The sequence below is a fragment of the Spermophilus citellus genome (genome assembly GCF_964194105.1).
Source record: "Spermophilus citellus genome assembly, chromosome: 6".
Lineage (NCBI taxonomy): Eukaryota > Metazoa > Chordata > Mammalia > Rodentia > Sciuridae > Spermophilus > Spermophilus citellus.
In genome coordinates this window covers 107,101,985-107,122,751 of record NC_138187.1, presented here as the reverse complement: position 1 = coordinate 107,122,751, position 20,767 = coordinate 107,101,985, and the positions used below count along the sequence as shown (strand labels likewise).

At 40.8% G+C, this 20,767-nt stretch overlaps 2 protein-coding genes across 16 annotated transcripts in view; one reads left to right on the top strand and one right to left on the bottom strand.

Moving 5' to 3' along the window:
• AKT3 (AKT serine/threonine kinase 3) overlaps positions 1 to 10,527 on the top strand; it is a 276,038-nt gene extending 265,511 nt beyond the window's left edge. For all 8 annotated transcript variants that reach the window (XM_081300515.1, XM_081300516.1, XM_081300514.1 and 5 more), the window contains 2 exons: positions 1,641 to 1,743; positions 8,439 to 10,527. In XM_081300515.1, the coding sequence (XP_081156641.1) occupies positions 1,641 to 1,743; positions 8,439 to 8,524 (189 nt within the window). In that variant the 3' untranslated portion in view covers positions 8,525 to 10,527. The remainder of the gene's footprint in view (positions 1 to 1,640; positions 1,744 to 8,438) is intronic.
• SDCCAG8 (SHH signaling and ciliogenesis regulator SDCCAG8) overlaps positions 9,652 to 20,767 on the bottom strand; it is a 244,728-nt gene continuing 233,612 nt past the window's right edge. For all 8 annotated transcript variants that reach the window (XR_014022822.1, XR_014022823.1, XR_014022824.1 and 5 more), the window contains one exon: positions 9,652 to 14,027. Coding sequence is in view for 4 of the 8 variants with exons in the window: in XM_081300512.1 (XP_081156638.1) it covers positions 13,979 to 14,027 (49 nt within the window). In the remaining 4 variants the exon portion in view is untranslated. The remainder of the gene's footprint in view (positions 14,028 to 20,767) is intronic.

Here is a 20,767-nt window from a genome sequence, read left to right as displayed (position 1 = left end):
TGCGAATGGATTTCCAGTTTTCCCAGCACCATTTGTTGAAGATGCTATCCTTCCTCCATTGCATGCTTTTAGCCCCTTTATCAAATATAAGATAGTTGTAGTTTTGTGGATTGGTTTCTGTGTCCTCTGTTCTGTACCATTGGTCCACCCGCCTGTTTTGGTACCAGTACCATGCTGTTTTTGTTACTATTGCTCTGTAGTGTAGTTTGAAGTCTAGTATCGCTATACCACCTGTTTCACACTTCCTGCTTAGCATTGTTTTTGCTATTCTGGGTCTTTTATTTTTCCATATGAATTTCATGATTGCTTTCTCTATTTCTACAAGAAATGCCATTGGGATTTTGATTGGCATTGCATTAAACCTATAGAGAACTTTTGGTAATATTGCCATTTTGATGATGTTAGTTCTGCCTATCCATGAACAGGGTATATTTTTCCATCTTCTAAGATCTTCTAATATTTCTCTCTTTAGGGTTCTGTAGTTTTCATTGTATAAGTCTTTTACCTCTTTTGTTAGGTTGACTGCCAAGTATTTTATTTTTTTTTTTTTTTTGAGGATATTGTGAATGGAGTGGTTGTCCTCATTTCCATTTCAGAGGATTTGTTGCTGATATACAGGAATGCCTTTGATTTATGTGTGTTGATTTTATATCCTGCCACTTTGCTGAATTCATTTATTAGCTCTAATAGTTTCTTTGTAGACCCTTTTGGGTCTGCTAGGTATAGAATCATGTCATCTGCAAATAGTGATAATTTAAGTTCTTCTTTTCCTATTTTTATGCCTTTAATTTCTTTCGTCTGTCTAATTGCTCTGGCCAGTGTTTCGAGAACTGTTCCCAAGAGTCAGAGCCCTGAGAAGTAGGAACCCTGTGACAGCCCAGCTACCTCCTGGCCTGTGGAGGTTCAAGTGGATCTGGCTTTTATAACCTCCAACAGCCTGTGTTTTTTTTTTTTTTTTTTTTTTCCCACTCCTATGCCTGCTGTGGGACCCACTGAGCCCAGCTCTGTCAGTCCTAAAGAAGTTACTCTGAATATCTTTTGTGGCACTGTTCCCTTTGAGTATCCAGTAAAAGCTATGAGCAGAATTTTACATCTAACTTCTAGGGCTACATGAGTCCTTATTCCAGGCCAAGGGCAGGGATAAATGCCTCTCTCAAATATGCAGAGTTCTTTATGAAGTTCAGCACACTACCCGTGACATAGTGAAAAACTGTATTGTCATATTTTTAATACTGACCTCTTCAGCCAAGCACATGGAGGAGAGGAAAGAAAAGCCACAATGTTATGCTTTTGGAGCACTAGGAAGAGCCACATTTTCTTAGAGTAGTCAAATGAATAAGACTTTGCACATACATTTGTTAACAACAACAAAAATAGGAAATCTTTTTCAGTATCTTCCTCCCACCCTATTTTATAGGTCCTTGTTGTTCTGTTTCACATAATCTCTCAAATTTTTATACAGAACAGCCAAGAACTCACCGTTCTGTCTTCAGAGTGTTAATGGGGAAGCCACACACCCTGTGACTCAGTCTTTTGTATTGTTCCTTTTGTATTTGCTCTCTAATTTTATCCTTGAAATCAATTTTCCTAAATTGAACTTAGTTAACAATACTCACTCTTTCTTCCTTTTCTTCTTGTAGCTTGTACCTCCTTTTAAACCTCAAGTAACATCTGAGACAGATACCAGATATTTTGATGAAGAATTCACAGCTCAGACTATTACAATAACACCACCTGAAAAATGTAAGTAAATTTAGAAGGTAACTGATAATAGTCTAAAATTATTGAAGAAAATAGATCTTTTTAAAAGATCATTTGGTTTGTTTTTGTTGTCATTGTTGTTTTGCCTGGGAATTGAATCCAGGGGTACTTTACCATTAAGCTATACCCCTAGATACTCCTAGTCTCCTAGTCTTTTTTATTTTTTTATTTTTTTTTTTAATTTTGAGACAGGGTTTTGCTAAATTGCTCAGGCTAGCCTCAAACTTGGAAACCTCCTGCCTCAACTTCCCAAATTAACTGGTATTGCAGTCTTGCACCACCATGCCCTGGTTCATTTGATTATTTCAAGACCAGATTCCATAGTGACTTGTATTCTTTTTCATTTAAGATTGTGGAGTTCCCTTTGTGTAAATACCAAAGGTGGCTGCAAGAAAAGCTTTTCTGAGAAGGAAAAAATGAATGTATAATTATTGTAAATGAAATTATAGACTGATTAGCCCTTCCTCACTATTCTCCAGTAGATTCTTTTGACATCACCTGGAAGGATTCTATAGCCTCCATTTCTAAGACCTTTCTCATTCACATGCCACATTCAAAATTGTGCCAATTCTAATCTGGCCATTATTTAATGGTGAGACACTCCTTCTAAATTATCATTCTCTTAAGCAATAATATCTGTGAAGACATAATTTAGTTTGCTATTAATTTTTATACACATAAATTATATTTTATATTTCTTAAACGGTATGTTCATGTACCACCACAAATTATTCCACATACATTAGAGTATGCTCCACACTTTGAGAAACACCATAAATAACTGGACTTTAATTAAAGGAAAGCTTACCAGATATAACTTGAAAACCTTTTCATGTTGACAAAGGTCTGTCTGTTATTTATTTAGGAATGAGGGTAGGATTGATTGTCAGGGTGATATTTGAATAGCTAAAAAAATTCTTCAAGGAACACAACTAAGGCTCACACAGTGACATCATGTTCGTGTTTTTTTCCTTATCCTCTCTTCCCCACGTTCTCCTCTTCTGTTAGTTGGTAGTGCTCATGTACACTGAATGCCCATTAGAGGCAAAGATTAAAGTGAAATACTGTTCCAGCAATGGTCATAATCAACTGATGTTAGTCTTGAAAGACAAAGTAGGAGTCGTTTGGGCCCAACCTTCTAATCTGGAGTTCATAACCTGGCAACAAGGAGATTGTGAGCACCCTAAGATGAAAGATATAATTATGTGTGCATGTGCACTTCTTTTTTCTTTCTTTAGATTTTTAAGAAGTTAAGAACCTCTAAACTTTATTTTTAAAAGTGAAGAAGTTGGAATGCAGAGAGAAATTGAGCTGCTTAAGGCCTCTAGTTAGTGTCAGTCACAGCCAGAGCAGAGCTTACCAACTTGGCTGATGCCAAGGTTAAGTTATAAAATATTAGCATGCAGAAGTGGGCTCTGTGTGCCATTAGAATTTTAGTATCACTAAGAGCCAAAGACAATGTTAGAAAGAAGTCTGTGGAATCATGGGCAAGTAGCTTACAGGCCATCTGAATAGAAATAATGGGACATCTTTGGTCTCTGGCCCCAGCATGGAATGTGGCAATATAATTGTTCAAAATGCTGGGCAACATCACTGAGTTGTTGGAGCAACCCATGGACAATTACCAATATAGAGCATTTGCTAAGTCCCGTCATTTGGATATAACCCTAATTGAATTAGATCATCATTCCTCAACCTAATCCTTCCAGTGGTTCCCATTGCACTATATATCCAAATTACTCACCCTGGCTCACACAGCCCTGTCAAATCTGGGCCTTCTACCTCTCAGGCCTCTTTTTATTTTATCTTCCCGCTCAGTCCCCATGATCCAGCCATACCTGGAATATGCCACAGTTCACTATGCCCTGGGACTTTGGTCTTTTATGGTTCTTTCTGCCTAGGATGCTCTGTGTCCCAGATATTTGCATGAATGGCTACTTCTTGTAAGAAAACTTACATTACTTCATCAGAAATCTACCTTTAACCTTTCAGTACAAGGAACAGGCTTCCTGACCCTACCCCCTGACACTCTTATTCTCTACTTTGACACCTTCACTTGCTGTTATTTTTCTGATTAATTTTGTTGTTGTTGTTTTCTATTTATGCCACTGGGACACAGTAGCTCTGAGAGGAAGGATCTAGTGTCTCTTAATCATTGCTTGCCCCAGCTCCTGGCTAGAAGCCTGGCCCTAGTGTAAGTACTCAATGAATACTTACGAGAGGTGTGAATTCACAGACTGTGGCAACGGGCTGGGGGGCCTTGGGCCCGGAGCTGTTGCCCATGGGTGCTTGGCTTGCTTCCCCACTCCATATCCACAGTGGGCATTGGGATAGGAAGGTCTTGACATGTCCATGGCTTCAGCCTCTTTGAGACTGGTTCCTTTCTTAAACAGGGCTTTTGGCATTTGTGGACACTTTTTCAGGACAGTTAAATATATTATTTTGGATGTCATAGAAATAGGTGGGCTCTGTAAATGCAAAATCATGAATAGATATTTTATTTCTGAAATTTAAAAGTGAAAGTTTGGGAGACAAGTGAAGATGAAAAAACCCTGGGCTCAGACCTGAGGAACCATCTGTGTTCTATCTTTACTAGCTCTAGGATGTGACAGGTCATTTTGTCTTCTGGAAAAAATAAGTAGAGGAATAAATGGTCTCTAGGAGTCCTGTGTTTGCTATGTGCCTGAGAAACTTCTCTAAGTGTGAATAACCCCTAATTTTTATTTACTCAGTCACTAGATTAACCAGTCTATAGTGTTACTTTTTCTGTTTTCTTCTACCTGAAGAGTGACAATAGGCCAATACAATAAACAGGTAGCTAAAGGGGATAATGGTGAGTGAAGGGCTGTGGGGAAGAGACTGACTAAAGTAGGATGCTAGGGAATATAAGGCTACAAAGACCACAACAAAAGTTGAAAAATCTACCAAGTTACAAATAAGTTAAATAAAAATGGTTATCAAGACCTTCATAGCTAGTCAGTTGTTATTTCATTTTTGCCTTGAATTTTAAAGCCCTCGCTGTCAAAGAACAGAAAATCTGAATAATTCATCTTATCTGCTTTATCCTGAAATCCAAGCACTTGTGGCAGTTGTCCTGATGAGAATTTGTCACTTGTGTGCATTTTATTGTTGTTTCTAGAACTTCTGAAATGAGATTAAAATATTAGAAGGTACCTTAAGGCCCTCAGCAGTGTTTTCTAGAACATAATTTGAACCTAGTTCCTCAGCTTGATTAAATGATGATACAATACGAAAGCCAACAAGAGTGTTTTTCCTGATTTGTCATGTTTTATCACTAAGCACCTCTTTTCTGAAAGGAATATATGTCATCTCAGATGTGGGTCATGCTAAATAAGCTTCAGTGTCTTTGAGGGATTTTAGATTTGTTTCTACATTGAGACAGAGACAGGAAGCCCATACATTATACTAATCTCCATGGTGGATATCAGCCCCCTGCAAGGCCTATGGAAGCCTGTCTTTTGTGGATATCAGAAGTAGGGTGAGGTTCTGGACAATACAGAAACAGGAGCCCAGCAGTATCCCCCATAGTCCAGGCAGGTAGAGCACAGTAGATTTGTGGGTTCACTCTTCTATTAAGAACCTGTAGGGATGATGGCAGATGAAAGTGCTCTATAGAGTGCACTTCTGCACAACAGGCACACATGTGTTTGCAGGCCCTCTCCTGTTACCCAGGACTGACTAGTCATGCCTCCCCTGGCTCCCTATAGGAAAGGGTGGCCTTAATGACTGATAGCTATAGTCTCAGGTTCTACTAGAACTAGAGCAATGTTTTTAGTTTGATAATCCCTGGATCTACCCTGCATTCCCTTAAGGGACAGATAAAAGGAGAGTCAGTGAAACCCAAACTGGGATCACATTTGAACATAATCTGTTCTTTGGGCAGCTCTGAATAGTGGCACAGGTAAGAAATTCTAGCAGCTCTAACAGCTGGCACACACTGAGGTTTTGTTCATGAAAGTCCACAGCAGTACTGTTGGTCAGCAACTGTCTTCCCACTTGCCATCTTGCTTCTATAAAAAAGAATGAAGTTATTTTCCAGAACAAATCAGCAGTTAAGAAAGGCAAAATGTTCCACTTTCTGCAAACAGCTGCAGTAACATGCCAGATTGTCCTCACTGGTGTTAATTAATTGAACAGATTTTGGAATGTGTTGTCTTTTGTTACATCCATTAATGGTCCTCTGCCTTCCTCTTACAAAAAAAGAAATTCTTTGAGATTTGGTCACTTTTACTGCTATATAATTTGTTAAATGCTCTAAGAAAATTGGGGACCTGGTGCTCCTTAGATCCAAGGATCCAGAAATAGTTGTTGATCATCCTGTTTTCTTTTTCCAGATGTGTGTTTGTTTATGTAGTTCATGTTCATCATTATTGTTGTACCTGTGGAGGTCCTTTTGTAGCAATAAACTCAGACGATTTATTGTCCCTTCCCCCACCTCACTCATACTACAGTCCCACCTGCCCCAGTAGCACTGAGGGCCCAAGAGATGCTCCTGCCTTCCTTTCCAAGCTGATGCCCAGTTGGGCCATGATCAGATAGTCAACCTTCACTGTTACCAATTCTGAGAAAACAGAAGGGAGCAGGAGTGATCAAGTGATCAGTGGATTTAAAGAATATCAAGATATAGAACCCCCAAAGATAATCTGTGAAATTTTCAATTTTGTTGCTGAAGTGACAGAAAGAAAGCTGTTTTAATTCTCAGCTTACATCCAGCAAAAATTCATCCTCCAAAAGGAAATGCAGTACCTGCCCATGAGGAGTACCTGCATAATCCAATGCTGAACCTTGCCAGCCTAAGGTGAGGCCTGGTCATAGCACAGGGAGCCAGGGAAGCCTTTGCCCTTCACTGGCTGAGGGGGATAAGCTCCAAACTTACCCACACATGGTGTCCAGGGCTCACTGCACATTTGCTGAGTGCAGAAACACCCAGCAAAACAAAGCTGTTAGTGGGAAAAACTGTTTCTTTGAAATGTGATTGTCACATGTCAGTGTCTGAACACTTAATTAAGATTTCAGCTGCTTTTTCTTGAGAGTTTTTATATTGTGCAACTCAGTAGTAGATATGTCATCGTTCCCCAGATCCTCCTAGATTTCATGCAGCAGAAAATATTGCTGAAGGTGTTTGATCAGAAAGATGCACATGATTTGATTGGTACTGAACCAAAATTTTATAGAGATAGAGGTTTCCCTAAGCCTGAGCACTATCTGGAAATGCTGGCCATCCGTTTGCAGAGCAAGGCCCTCAGAGTTCATGTCCCACACAGAAGGAGCCACACATACTGCCTTGAATTTTGATTCTGCCAGTTGATTATACAGTTAATATTTTTGTGGTACATTAGAAGTTACAAATTTTCGTTACTACCAACTTGGTTTCATTTCTGAGAATCTTCTGCATTAGTAACAGGCTACAGAAAACAAGACCAGGGAGAAAAGAAAAAACAGAGCAGAGATGTTTGTTGTCAGATGAAGGCAAAGTGCCGTTTTTGGTGGGGTGACAGGATCAGTGTGCACTACATTAAGTCTGGCCTCTCTTCTTGCTCTCCTTATATGAAGTTGGTATTCCCTGGAGAGGCTGGAAAGTAAAAAGAATTGGTAATGTACCTCTGATATGGATTTGAAGAAATAGAGTTATTTTGCTTGAAGAAAAAAGCTTTTGATTTTGATTGGTTGTAAGACAGCATACAATTAAATGAGCTTAGAATGGAGCAGGGGAGACTTTAAATGGAGCACTTTCCCCAGTGGACAGACGGTGAGCTCAGGGACCACAGGAACTTTGTTCTGAACTCCCTCGATGGGGTCTGCATGGCGCTCAGCCCCAAACAGTTGCACAGGGAATGTGTGTTGGCTGAGTAACAAAGTGTATGGCCACATCCAAGGAAGAGCTTCCTGCTAGTGTAGGACTGTAATCAAACAGCAGTTATGGGAAGAGGAGGTGAGATCATTTGTGATCTTGTAAATACAAGAGAACAGGAGGAGCAGCTTAACTAACGTAAGCACCCTTCTTTGATGACTTTTAAACCTTTTCTCCTGATCCATTTTCTGGTGAATTAGGCCTTAGATACTGCCATCTTTTCCTCTTTTTCTTTGTTTCAGTCTTTTATTCTAGTTTAAAACTTTAGCATAGGAAAATTGAGAACAGTGAGTTAAGGCAGATGTTAGATGTTGAATAAAACTGCATATGAAGCTTTATTTTGCAATCACACTTAAGTACCAGAAAGAAAAAATGTGAACACTTGAAGACATGATAATGGATCCTTTATAGATATTTTGGGTGCTGTATAATTCATTGGCTTCTGTAATTTAGACATACATGATTTTATGAAATAAAAGGTTATTAAAGATTATTCCTTTACAAATTCTGTTTTCTTCAGTGGTAGTTTTTTCTTTTTTCTTTTTTTTTTTTTTCAGTTTCATTGAGTCATGAGATTTTGATGCCTTGGAGATGATTTTATAGTATTATTTCTGCACAGACCATGAGTTTATAAAAATTGGGTAATTTTTAAAATATAATTACTGTATGTTTTAGTGATAAACACAAGTTTATGGGAGCTCTTGTCCCTGTTAATCCTTCTTATGTTAGAAGTTAAAAAACATAGACCAGAAATAATGTTGCAAAAAATAAATGTGAAATTAAGACAGCTGTTTCCTGCCTGCAGATGACGAGGATGGCATGGACTGCATGGACAATGAGAGGCGGCCACATTTCCCTCAGTTCTCCTACTCTGCAAGTGGACGAGAATAAGTCTTTCATTCTGCAACTTCACTGTCATCGTAGATTTTATTACTGAAAATGATTCCTGGGCATCATCACCAGTCCTAGCTCTTACAGATAGCAGGGGCTTCTCCGACATCCCAGACCAGCCAAGGGTCTTCACCCCTCGCCATCTTTCACTCACATGAAAACACATATATACACAAACACACTCCAGTTTTTGTTTTTGCATGAAATTGTATCTCAGTCTAAGGTCTCATGCTGTTGCTGCTACTGTCTTACTATTATAGCAACTTTAAGAAGTAATTTTACAATCTTTGGAAGTCATGAGCCCACCATTGTTCATTTGTGCACCAGTTGTCATCTTTTAATCTATTAGTTTTTGTTTTTCCCCAGCATTGAAGGCTAAATGAGATACACTGATTCTAGGTACATTTTTTAACTTTCTAGAAGATAAGTCAAAAACTAATTAGACTAAGAAGAATCTAGTTTATATTTAAAAACAAGCAATTGTGGAAGGATGGTGATGTGCATATGCACAAATTTAGTCAAGGATGTCCAATCAGTGCATAAAGTAAGTCTGTATTCACTAAGGTTTGGCTGGAATTTATTAGGAAGCACTTGAAAGAGGATTGAGTAACTATTTTATATACATATATATATATATGTATGTATGTATACACACATATGTATATATACACATATATACATATATGTATGTGTATATGTGTGTGTGTGTGTGTGTGTGTGTGTATATATATATATGTATATATATTTTTTTTTAATTCTTGTTGGATACTACAGAGGAAGCCTGGTATCACACATGGACATCCAGACTTCATGGGCAATCATAGGCAAATGGACATTGTTCTACCAAGAAATGAAGCATATGCACAAAATCAAAGTCACTTAAATGGTCTCATGATACACTTTGTGCCAGAGGGCATTTTTTCCTGTGCTCGGCAACCCTTTTTCCTTCTTGATATTTATCACCTCTGATGGCTGAAGAATGTAGACAGGTATAATGATCCTGCTTTCACCAAAATTTGTATACAAAGGTAAACAAGTGTTTGCCTTATTAGTTTTAATTTTTTACTTTCAGTTCTAGGTGAATTAGCTTTTTCTCAGATGTTACAACTTTGAATGTCCTTTTATGGTTTTTTTTTTTATATTGCAGTAGTATTTATTTTTTAGTGATGAGAATTGTATGTCATGTTAGCAAATGCAGCTCCAACTTACATGAAATAGACTTACTGCAGTTTCTTTTGACCCATGTGCAAGAAATATACACATCGATGAGAATCATGCACTTTTCCTCCTATGTAAAAAAAAAAATTGATAAGGTTCTGAAATTGTACAGATTGATTAGAATTTGGCTTTGGGAGAAGAGATGCTATCATTTAACCCCGTGGTGCTGAAAATTTTAAAAAATCCCCAAATGTCTGTGCCCAAGGGGTTAATGAAACAAATAGATATCATTGATGTTTTCTCACTTGAGAACTGAAATGTTAGGATGGCCTGGCAGCATAACATAATGAAGAAAATTGAGACCTGAATGATGATAAGAAATGAACTTTACTTTGAAAAATGAACATATTGCAAGTATTTATGAAGTAGGCAGTAAAGGATAAGAACCTGGTGTGTTTATTCTGATCAAGGTACATTTATCACTGAATTAAGCCATCAGGGAAAACAAAATGAAACAAAAAAGAACACCTCTAGCTTTTCTTTTTCTGTAAAAACTCATGTCTCCAAATCCCAACATTTTTCACTGAGAGGAGACATGTATGCAAACCTCATCTTTCTCCTTCATTAATGATGATCTTCAGATTAAACCCTTTGGTGCTAGGAGCTGACATTTTCCAAAGCAGCCTATGAAGTCCAAGGGCAGGGTCCCTTCTTACAGCAAGTGGGAGGGCATCCCACCCCATGGAGTGATTATGGAAATGTGTTCTAGATAAACTGACAGCTCCCAAATGGAAGACTACAGCATGACGTAGTATTATGATTGCATTGTATGAAAGAGCAAGTGACTTTCTAAGTAGGATGAATCATGTTCATATGCAGATGTCTTAGCCTCTCGACGCTGGAAGTGTGGATTTATAGCTCTTAAGCCACTGCTGGCAGTGGGTGGGCCACTGGGACTGATGGGGTTAAAGGGCATTCTACTAAGGCAGCTAAGACATATTCAGACATAGATTTTATCCTAATTTTTCATATTTCTACTTGAGTCAAGTTCATACTTAATATTAAGTAGGAAGTTACAGTAAGTAGTAGTTCATTCTTATTTACATCTATAGCTTAATTATTTTTTTTCTACTGGGAATTATATTGAATGTTCCACATTGAAAAGAAAGTAGACCAGAAGGTTTGTCCTTTAAGTTGTCTTGCATCCAATATATAAGAAAGAAACAGGTGAGAGGAAAAGAAGGAAGCTGAAACTAGCTGATGTTCAGAGCATTTGCTGCTTCAGAGAGAAAGTATGACACTGTACACTAAGCACATAGCTTTTGTTTTGTTTTTTTCTCCCCCAAATCTTAAGATGATTTCCATGACATTGGCCAAGGATACTTCCTAAAGATTAATGACGGCTCTGATAATGTTCCAGGCTGGCCACTGCTCTCACAGCTGGCCCTCAGTCTTCAGCCATGTGCAGGACTCAGTCATCCCCTCCTTGGCTCCATCAGTGTCAAACGAGGTGTGTTCTTGGCTTTGATTTCTAGGATCCCTTCCTTTTACTCCCAGATCTCAAGTCAGCTGGCATGGAGGCATGATGAAACACAGAAAGGTGTACAGAGGGAGATGATGAAACTTCCCTGTGTTGCCCATAGTTGTAGTTTGGGATTCTGGCAGGCAGGACAGCCTGACACCTAAAATCATCCTGTTGGAATACAATTCCAACTTTGTGAACTCCAGCTCATACTGTCATGAAGTTGACCCCGTGTCATAATGCAGCCATCTTGGAGGAAATTGGCTACTTCTGCTTGGATTGATGGCAGGATTGCTCACAGCTTTGCTTTCTATACTAATTACATAGCATTATTCCAGTATTGTTTTCCATTCCCTGTACCTGATTTCCGGCTTCTTAAAGCTGACTGTTCTTGCAGGGGCCACTTGCTTCTCCTAGGGTACAAAAGTAAGGGCCTTCCTTACTAACTGCAGGGTCTATATACTACACCTCAATGTACACACTTTGCTGCTACCGTTTGTACTGTCTACAGTAGAATTTCCTTATCTTGCTCCTGGTAGTGCATTACAGGCAAGCATGAAATGTAAAGTATTTATTTAAATAAAAAGAAAACCTCTAAATTGGTAATTGAATTACCTCCCTGTAGCTTTATAGTTTGTGACATTTCTTGACCTTGCTAGTTCTTTCATTAGATCCGCGCAAGATCTAGTCATCTGGTTAAGGATTTTAAGCAGACGCAACTATGAACCCAAGAAACTGTATTACTATTACTGTTGGTCATACTAAAACTGTTTATTTCCTTAAGTATATGACCCACAAGGATGTGAAATAACTACAAGAAACTGTTTTTGTACACTGTACATCCTTAGTATTTTTACACGTATATGATAGGGATGCACATTATTTTCCTTCGTACAGACAGCTTAAATAAAGCACTATGTCAATCTGCTACTTCTCTGTTTGTTGTTGTTGGATGTGGTTCTGTAATCTCAGAAAATTAATATTCTTTTCTGAAAGAAAAATATAATAGCCCCCCACCTGGTATTAACCTACTCTTTATAAGATGTGACAGGAAACTATGTAAATTCCTCTTATCTCTAAACACAACACAGGGAATTATCTTTCCTTCAGTAAGATGGCAATAGTGCGGTTGTATAAACTTTGATGAAGGCTTCCAAAGAGGAGATGCTGGCCTTTCAGCACTGGGTTTACGACAGACCTGTGAAGCCAGGGGTGGAAGAGGGCCAGGCCATGGGGATTTATTCAGACCCTGATAATCTTCACAATAAATGGTCTGAATTTGAATTTTTAGGGAGTGTAGTTCATCAGTAATGTCTTCCTGATAATGTACTGCTCTGCATACTACTTTCTTAGGAGTGTAATCTTAGTACTTCATGGCAATTAATGAACTTAGATGTGGGTCCTAGATGGGTAGGATGGCTGGACTACAATCTGATTTATGTTGAATCATTGCAGATGGGGCCTTTTTCTGATTTTACCTCATAAAACTACTATTGTAGAACTTGGCTTTGCTCCTGTGACTCAGCCAGAGAGAGGAAAAGCTTAGGGTCCAGAGTCAGGCATGTAGGTGTATGTCACACAGCCAAATTTGGGGGCATTCTTACATGTGCTCTTCTCTCAGAGTCACTGAGATTGATGGATCCAGGAGGCTGAGATAAAGTGACCTCTAACATTCTTTAAAGGTGCTATTTTTAGAATATTGTATAATTTATTCGTGGTATACCTAAAACAGAATTAAGGACAGTTAAAATATCTTATGTGACAGCCTTTATGTCTAGCACATTTGATGAAATCAAACACTCTGAATAGAAATACTGCTGTTTCAAGTTTGAGCCTTTGACACACTCCAGAGACGAGAGTGGTTGCTCTGTATGGACCATGCCACCACCTCCAAAGCCTAATCCACACAAATTCTGAGTGGCATCTAGTACTATCAGATCTGTGATGATGCTAATGATGGGTTGCTGGCCAGGGAGAACAGCAGGTCAGGGGATTGTCCCAACTGTAGACTCAGTGTCCATTTTTATTCCTTTCAAACATTTGAGGGCTTGACTGTGTATAGTAGAAATACTATTTTAGGCCAAAAATAATGAATTTGTGTACAGATATTTGATATACTCTAAGACATTTTCTAATTTCTCTAGGTACATTTATAGGCTCAAATACTGCTATTGAAGGAAAAAAATCTGACACCACCGAGCCAAAGATGCTTTTCTTTTTGTCAGTTTTTGTTGTTTACAGAATGGAAAGAGTAAGGCACAGTGCTTCCTGGTGTCTCCTGAATGTGCACATATTAATAAGATGACAAATAATGGATGCTGATTAAAAGCAAAGAAAGATGAAGGATGATACATATCAGGAAAAGGGAAAGAAAAATGGCAGGAAAAGTCTGGTCCTTAACACATCTGGCCTAGTTAAAATATGTGCCTTTTTGGTGTTTTGTGTTCATTTCTACAAGGTAAAAAGGAAACATTACAATTTAAGTCTTTAAAAAGGGTCATTTATTGAAATTCCTATGTATAACCTAGTGTATTTAAAATTAGCATATTTAAAAACAGTAACTTCAAGCCATTTCTGAGAACATATACCAGGAGTCTCCTCATCCAGGTTCAGACTTCAATTCTAGCCAGTTCCTAATGCAGGGACAAAAAACGTAGCATGAGGACCAGCCCCAGTGCAGTCCGAGGTGGTATTACCCTGGGAAGGTGCGGTGTGTTGTGGCATATTAAGTACAAATCAGATGAATGTAAATATCTCTTTGTAAACCATTTATTTCACTCTGTTTCATCCAGGTCAGCAATCAGATTGTGGCATGCTGGGTAACTGGAAAAAATGATAATAAAAAGTAAGTTTAAATAGATCATGTTCCTCAATGTGATTTGTCTTCTCATTTGCTGGTTTAGTCACTGTTTATTACTAAATTTCTAGAGAAAAAAATTTCTATTGGTAAAAATGAGAAAGTTACATACTACCAGTTGATGAAACCTTTCCATCTTATCCTGACCACAGATCAAATCCCTTGTTGCATATGAATATAAGTTTAACAATTTTATTTTAATGTTTTCAATCTAAAAGCCACCTTTACTACAGAACATTATGCCTCCGAATAAGGATATCTGATGTTAGGACATGTCCAGAAAGCCATCTCTCTCCCTCTCTGGTTATATTTGTGCTAAAATTGATCCCACATTACAGTGGACAAAGGATGAAAAACAGTGTGAACCAAGAGCCCCTAAGCAATTCTTGAAGCAGTACAAGCTGAATCCTTCCATTTTTAGATGCAGACAGTTTATTGCAATGTATAGAAGCATTTTTGCATGGAAACCTCCCACATGCTGGAAAAGGGAATCTGGGGTATTGTGGTCTCTTGGTTTTAAACAAGGGCATTAAACATTTCAAAACCACTTCATGTAAATTGGGTTAGAAGGAGAACCACAAAGTTAGTACTGTCACCTGCCTCTGCTGATATGGCTGTTCACATTAGTTTAAACCATACCAAGAAATAGCGTCAGAAAGCACTAAATGGTGCTTTATTGAACAAAACAACCTTGAATCTCCACTGTGCCCTAAGTGGTGAGGTAACAACACAGTCCTGCCTCCAGGAGTGTGAAGTCCAGGTGTTTTCCAAATCCCAGTTTACACTTCAAAAGGTGCATGGTAATGCAGTGCAGGGCCATGGGCCCAGCCTGGTCTCTGTAACGGGGAACATCTCAAAGAAACAGAAGTGGACCAGCATGTCCAGAATTCAAGGGATATCTCTGTCAATCATGATTAAGTGTTGGGGATCTCCAAGTTGGGACAGTGAGATCAAAATCAGAATTTACCCAAGGGAAATATAAGAAACTCATGTCTTGCCTTTTTTTAAAAAGCAAGAAAGGTTGTGTTTACATTTCACATAGATTTCGCAATGTATGAGATGCTGATGGTGACTTTTAATAAGAAGGAGGATCTCCACACAAGGCAGAGGCCCATGTGCAGACAGGCTGCACAGGATTTGCAGGTATGGCACAGAAGGAGGCCTCCCTCTGCCCACCAAAGTGAGCTGGTGTTATGATTGATGCACATGCCAAGTTAGGGGGATGGGTGGTGGGCGGGTCCTCTTAGGCTTCCTGAGCCCTTCCGCTGAGGGGGCCACCAGGAGTATACCGTGCCCCAAACCCTACTATTGCAGAGGGGCTCCCTTCTTTTCTTGGTAGCACACAGCCTGCCACAGACTCCATCTGACCATAGCCAGCCAGTGCCTCTACCTAGAGCTGATTTCCTTCCAGTGGGGCTTGAATGACCCTCCCTACTTTGTGGCTTAGCCAAGAAAGGCAGTGCCTGGTGGCTTGGATACCTCCACACAGTGGCTTATTTCCTAACTTTACAAATTCTACAATGACTTTAAAACTAGGATAAGCGTAACCCACCGGCATATTTGAAAAGAAAAATATGAATTAACTGGGTACAAAGGACACTTCACCCCATACACCCAATACAGAACATGGTAAAAACCTGAAGTAGAAGTAAAATTGTTGTAGAATTTTTATTTTTTTTTTCAACTAAGCCCCAGGAAACTGGCATCACTTCTCATAACAAGCCTTCGTAATGCCCGTGGGCTCCAGGCGCACCTAGTAATTCATCATCAGCTGATCTGTCCCCTGAAGCCACTCAGACTGCTCTGCTGAAACCGGTGGCTGCCTGCTGCCTGCCATGGCTGCAAAAGGCAACAGATGTGAGGTCCTCAACAGGAGCACGCGGACATCGACCTGAACTTCTCCCCCTGGAGCAAACCGGCTGTCCCTGTCATCATGTTTTACATTTCATCTGGTTTGGTGGGAAGCCCCATATTCAGACTCACTTTCACATTATAGCACTTCCTGTTCACAGGAAGTGCCTACAGCGGGCTGGACCCCTAATAAGCCCTCTAGTTTGTATTTGCTGAGTGAATAATTCACCTTGTCATGTCACTGTTTTATCCGCTGAAGGCAGCACTCTGTATCATCCTGTTTGCTGAGTCCTCTGTGACACTTTTCAGTGTTCCTCCTCATCCTGCACTTGTCTGGTGCCGGCTGAGGCAGGAGTTCCTCCCACAACCAGCTTCTCTGCCACCCTTTCTGAGGGTGCTAGTAATGCATGTTTCCAGAGCTGGTTCTACTGTCCACACCATGTGATTAGGGTCTCACTGTCCCGGAGACAGGTGTGTGTGCCTGTAGGACTTGAGCCAGTCAGAACTGTGGCGTAAGCCCCCAGCCACTGTCTTCCTGTCGTCCTGCTTTTCAGCTTGCCATCAAGGCTCTTGCTGTGCCCCTCCAGGGTGTGAGGCCACATCTGCAGGGGTCTGTGGCTGCCTCTGTATCAGAGGTGAGCACCGGGGCCTTGCCAGCTGCTCTCTGAAATACTGCCTGCAGGCAATAGAAGCGCCTGTCTGCAGGCCTACCACTGCTAACCCATTCATTCGCATCTCTTCTCATTTTAAATCCTCAGAGCTTCCTCTCCACACAACAGCCTGACTTCTTGCCTAATTTATTTCTTAAGTTTGACTTTAGAGTTTCAAAAGTGGGTTGCTCTGAGCGATTTGAATTGATCCCCAGGCAACCATGCTACAGGGTACCCCCCACCCCAGCCTTTTCTGTTGCTTTATTTCCAAGCTGGCCTGAAAGGGCAGTGGTGGCAGCCAGGGAGGTGCTTAAGGAAGCACACCACGCTCAGCCTTCCCTAGGCTGCCACTTGAATCTCTTCTCTGGGTTTCTCTGCCACAGCCTTTCAGCAGCCCCTCCAAAGGCAACATCCCTGCACCCCACAACTTCTTGCTCCCTGCTTTGCACTCTATTGTTTGTACACTCTCTGTGTGACCAGGTCAAAATGGGCCTGTTCCCTATGCCTCTGGAAATTAAGCATTGATTTTTATTTTTATTTTTTAGGATTTCTAGTTGAAGATGGACAAATACCTTTATCTTATTTATTTTTATGTGGTACCAAAGATTGAACCTAGTATCTCACATGAGCTACAACCCCAGCCCCTAGCCATCTGTTTTTAACTAGAGCTCCTTCTGGGCATTTCTAAGCTTGCCCTGAACTGACAGCCCCAGGGCAGCTCCAGCTCCTGCCTATACGTGGCCAAGGGCTGGGGCTTGGGTCCTGCTGCTGCTCTGGGCTCTAGCCCTCCCCTCCTTACCCTTTGGGACACCCAACTTGGGCCATTCATCCTGTGGCCCAGGTCACTCAAGAAGAAGTTCAGAGATTCCTTTCCCTGTCCTTTCATTTCCCAGTCCCATTCACTCCATCTCTGTGGCCTTTACTCTTCTGTTTGTACAAAAAGGATATTAAAATGATTTGTCTCAAAAGGCCCCTTTAAGCCTACTAATCCTGTTGTTGTCATGGTCATCTGCTCTAAACTGAGTAACATCAAACCTCCCTCTAAAAGGGAAGCCGAGTTGTTTTTTGTTTTGTTTTGTTTTTTGCCAGAATCAAGTGACATGGAAGCTAAACAATTTGTTTTCCTGAAGTGGTGCAGAATATACTCCTTTGAATCCAGGACTATGACCTCCAAGTCCAGACTCTACTACTGGGCTCTCCCGCCTATCCCATGCAGATTAGTGGAGGAACAGCAGAACAACCACTCTGCTGTTTATGGAATTCAGAAGGGCCAATTTGGAGGGCCACCTGGCATCAGCCAGACATGTGAGCACTGGGTGCCATCCATTTGTCGGAGAGAAAAGTGTCCTTACCCGTGCTCTGCAGAATTTAGAGGAAATGCAATGCTTTATAGCAGGATGGCTCACTGCTTTACCAACCCAGTGGCACTGGGCTCTCAGGTCCCTGCAGTTCAGCCTCCATAGCACAAATAATCCTAGCACTTGCTGAGAGGTCCACGCCTCCTAGCTGGGCTCTGCAGAGCCTTTCTGGGAATCTACTATTGCTGGCTGCAAAACAGGGCAGGGGTTCACAACAAGGTTAGCAGGTACCTGCATCCACCCTTCCCTCACAGCCATGTGGCAGCAGTCAGAGCTCAAGGCCTGTTTCCCTTGATGGTGGGTCTCCAAGAAAGGCACCAAACTGTACGTTCCAGAGCAATCAAAAGGCAGATGCAGGAAAGACTGTCTTGCAGACAGGGCAGCACTTTCTATAAAATAGCATCTTGGGATGGACTTGGGACTTGTGGTATGACAGGCAGGCAACCCCACACAGGCCAGGGATGCCTGTACATACACAGAAGGGGTCAGCGTTGGGGCCTGGCATCCACTGTGTCGTCCCCTTCCAGAGCACACTTCCACAGTGTGTGGGATCTGAGTTTGTCATCTTCCAGCTCTCTTGAGTCCTGTAAGTCAGGAGCACTTTCTCTGAGCACAGGCAGGTGTTTGTGTTTTATGTGAACCATGTTTCCATGGTAAATAGATTTTAAGAATTCCCAGAGGACAGACAGTGTCACCAACAGCAGAGAGTGGAGCCTCTGGCTGCCTCATGTTTGAAAGCGTTAAAAACGAAGACAACATTGACATTTGGGGTTGTAATGTGACGGAATTACAGTCTTTTAAAGGCAAGAACCACTTATCTACACTACATGTAATATTCAGTGTTTTGTTCACTTGTCTAATTGGATTAAAATATTTAGCTCCCTTTAAAATCTTGATTGTGAATTTATATTGCAAAATGTAATGTCTGACTCAGGAAGCAATAAGTGGAACAAATGCATCTGAAGCAACATAAAATTTAACTTATTTTTCTTCCATGATTATTATTCTGAAAGGATTCACTCTTGGACAAAGTGAACTGTTAACAGAAGAGCAAGCCTGACTTAAATGAAACCCTGTGTGCCTTTCAGTGTGATTTATGCTCAGTGGAGAAGACAAAGTTAAACTGTCACTCTTGGGGAAGTTTCTGCAAGGGTCACAAGACCCTCAGGTTAGAAATGTAGCAACCGGGGTCTTATGTCACTCTTTAAAAACACTCAGGCAGCAGGGAGTTAATGACATTTTAGCTGCATATGTTCAAGTTTATTTAAAAAAATATGCAAGTCACTTTGGTTGACAGTGTCTTGTACACAGTTTTGAAAGAATCAGGGCAAACTTTAACAGAGTCAGTTTTTATTTGAAAAATATTTTCTGGGAATGTATCAGTGTTTATTTTTGAGACTGACAATTCGGGTGAAAATCAGGATAAAAACAAAAAAACAACAATTTGGTTGAAATCAAATTGTTTGTTTTCATCTATTTAGAATTCTTTCCAAAAAATCTTGGTTCAGGAGAAGGCTTTGTAATTTATTTTATTCAGTGTATTTGCTGTTCTATTCAAGCACCATCTGTCCTGCAGGTAGCTAACTATATGGGAGCCTTAAGTCAGCTGGGCAAAGCCCTTGGACTCTAGGAAGTACCAACTAGGTGGCCACATCCAGGTTCCACTTGGGATGCCTACACTGCCAGGGTCTTGCATGTGTCCTTCCTCAGCCAGACCCAAACCTGGCTCACCCTCACCCAGGCTGCCCCATCTTCAGAGTCCTTCCTCCTCTTGCTTCCGGTCACAAATAGACCTCTCCTCCCCTTCTCAGAATCTGTCTGCTTCTCCTGCTTGTGTTTCAGCTCTATCCAATGAGTCCTTTGGTGCAATGAGAGGATGTCAATGATCTTGAATATAATCACATATGGCTTCTGGATCCATGCACAAGTTTAAGTCAAATTAGAAAGTAAATTCACTGCCAAGAATGCTTTAAAAGTCATAGGGCCAACTGATGAACCACTGACAAGTCAGTTTCCTATTCTGTTTTCTAAACTGTAAGTGATTCATACTAAGGGACTAAAAGGAAATCCCCTCCCCAGATTGAACACTGAGCACCAAACCAAACAGCCTGTCCAGGGCAACAGCTACCCGAACACACCAGTCAGCTGAAAGAGTCATTACCAAATAAATACATAAACACATAAACTCATCTCCATGTTTAAGATAATCCTCTCAGTGGACAGATAATTTCTGTTCATCTTCCTCTCACAGATGCCATTCTCCCCCAGACAGACTTACATTCTCACCAGCTGGCTTCACCCTTCCTGGACAGATGTTAAAACCCCTAGGCTCTGGGCTGCAGACCCCTGTCCCAGCTCCAAGCTGTCAGGGTCAGGTCATGCCCAACGCCCCCTGGGGCCCCATGTCCCTTACCCCAGATGTCATCCCCTGCCACCACTCCAGAGGTTTCAGCCTCCCCCAGCCAGGGCCTGCCTCCCAAGACAGGAAGTGTTAACGTCCAGCCTAGCCCTCCAACACAAGACAAGCAGAGTATCTGCCCAGAGACGAGACTGTGCTATAACTGAGAAAAAGAGGAATCACCATTGGGTGAAGTTAGGTTAGTGCTTTAATGTGTCTTTCTCCACGAATATAGCCATTTTGTGTTTTTTTTTTTTTTTTTTTTTTTTGATACTGGGGATTGAGCTCAGGAGTGCTCTGCCACTTAGTTATATCCTTAGCCCTTTTTATCTTTTCATGTTGAGACAGGGTCTCACTAAAGTTGCCCAGGCTGGCCCTGAAACTTCTAATCCTCCTGCCTCAGCCTCTTGTTGCTGAGATTACAGGTGCATGCCACCACACCTGGCCAT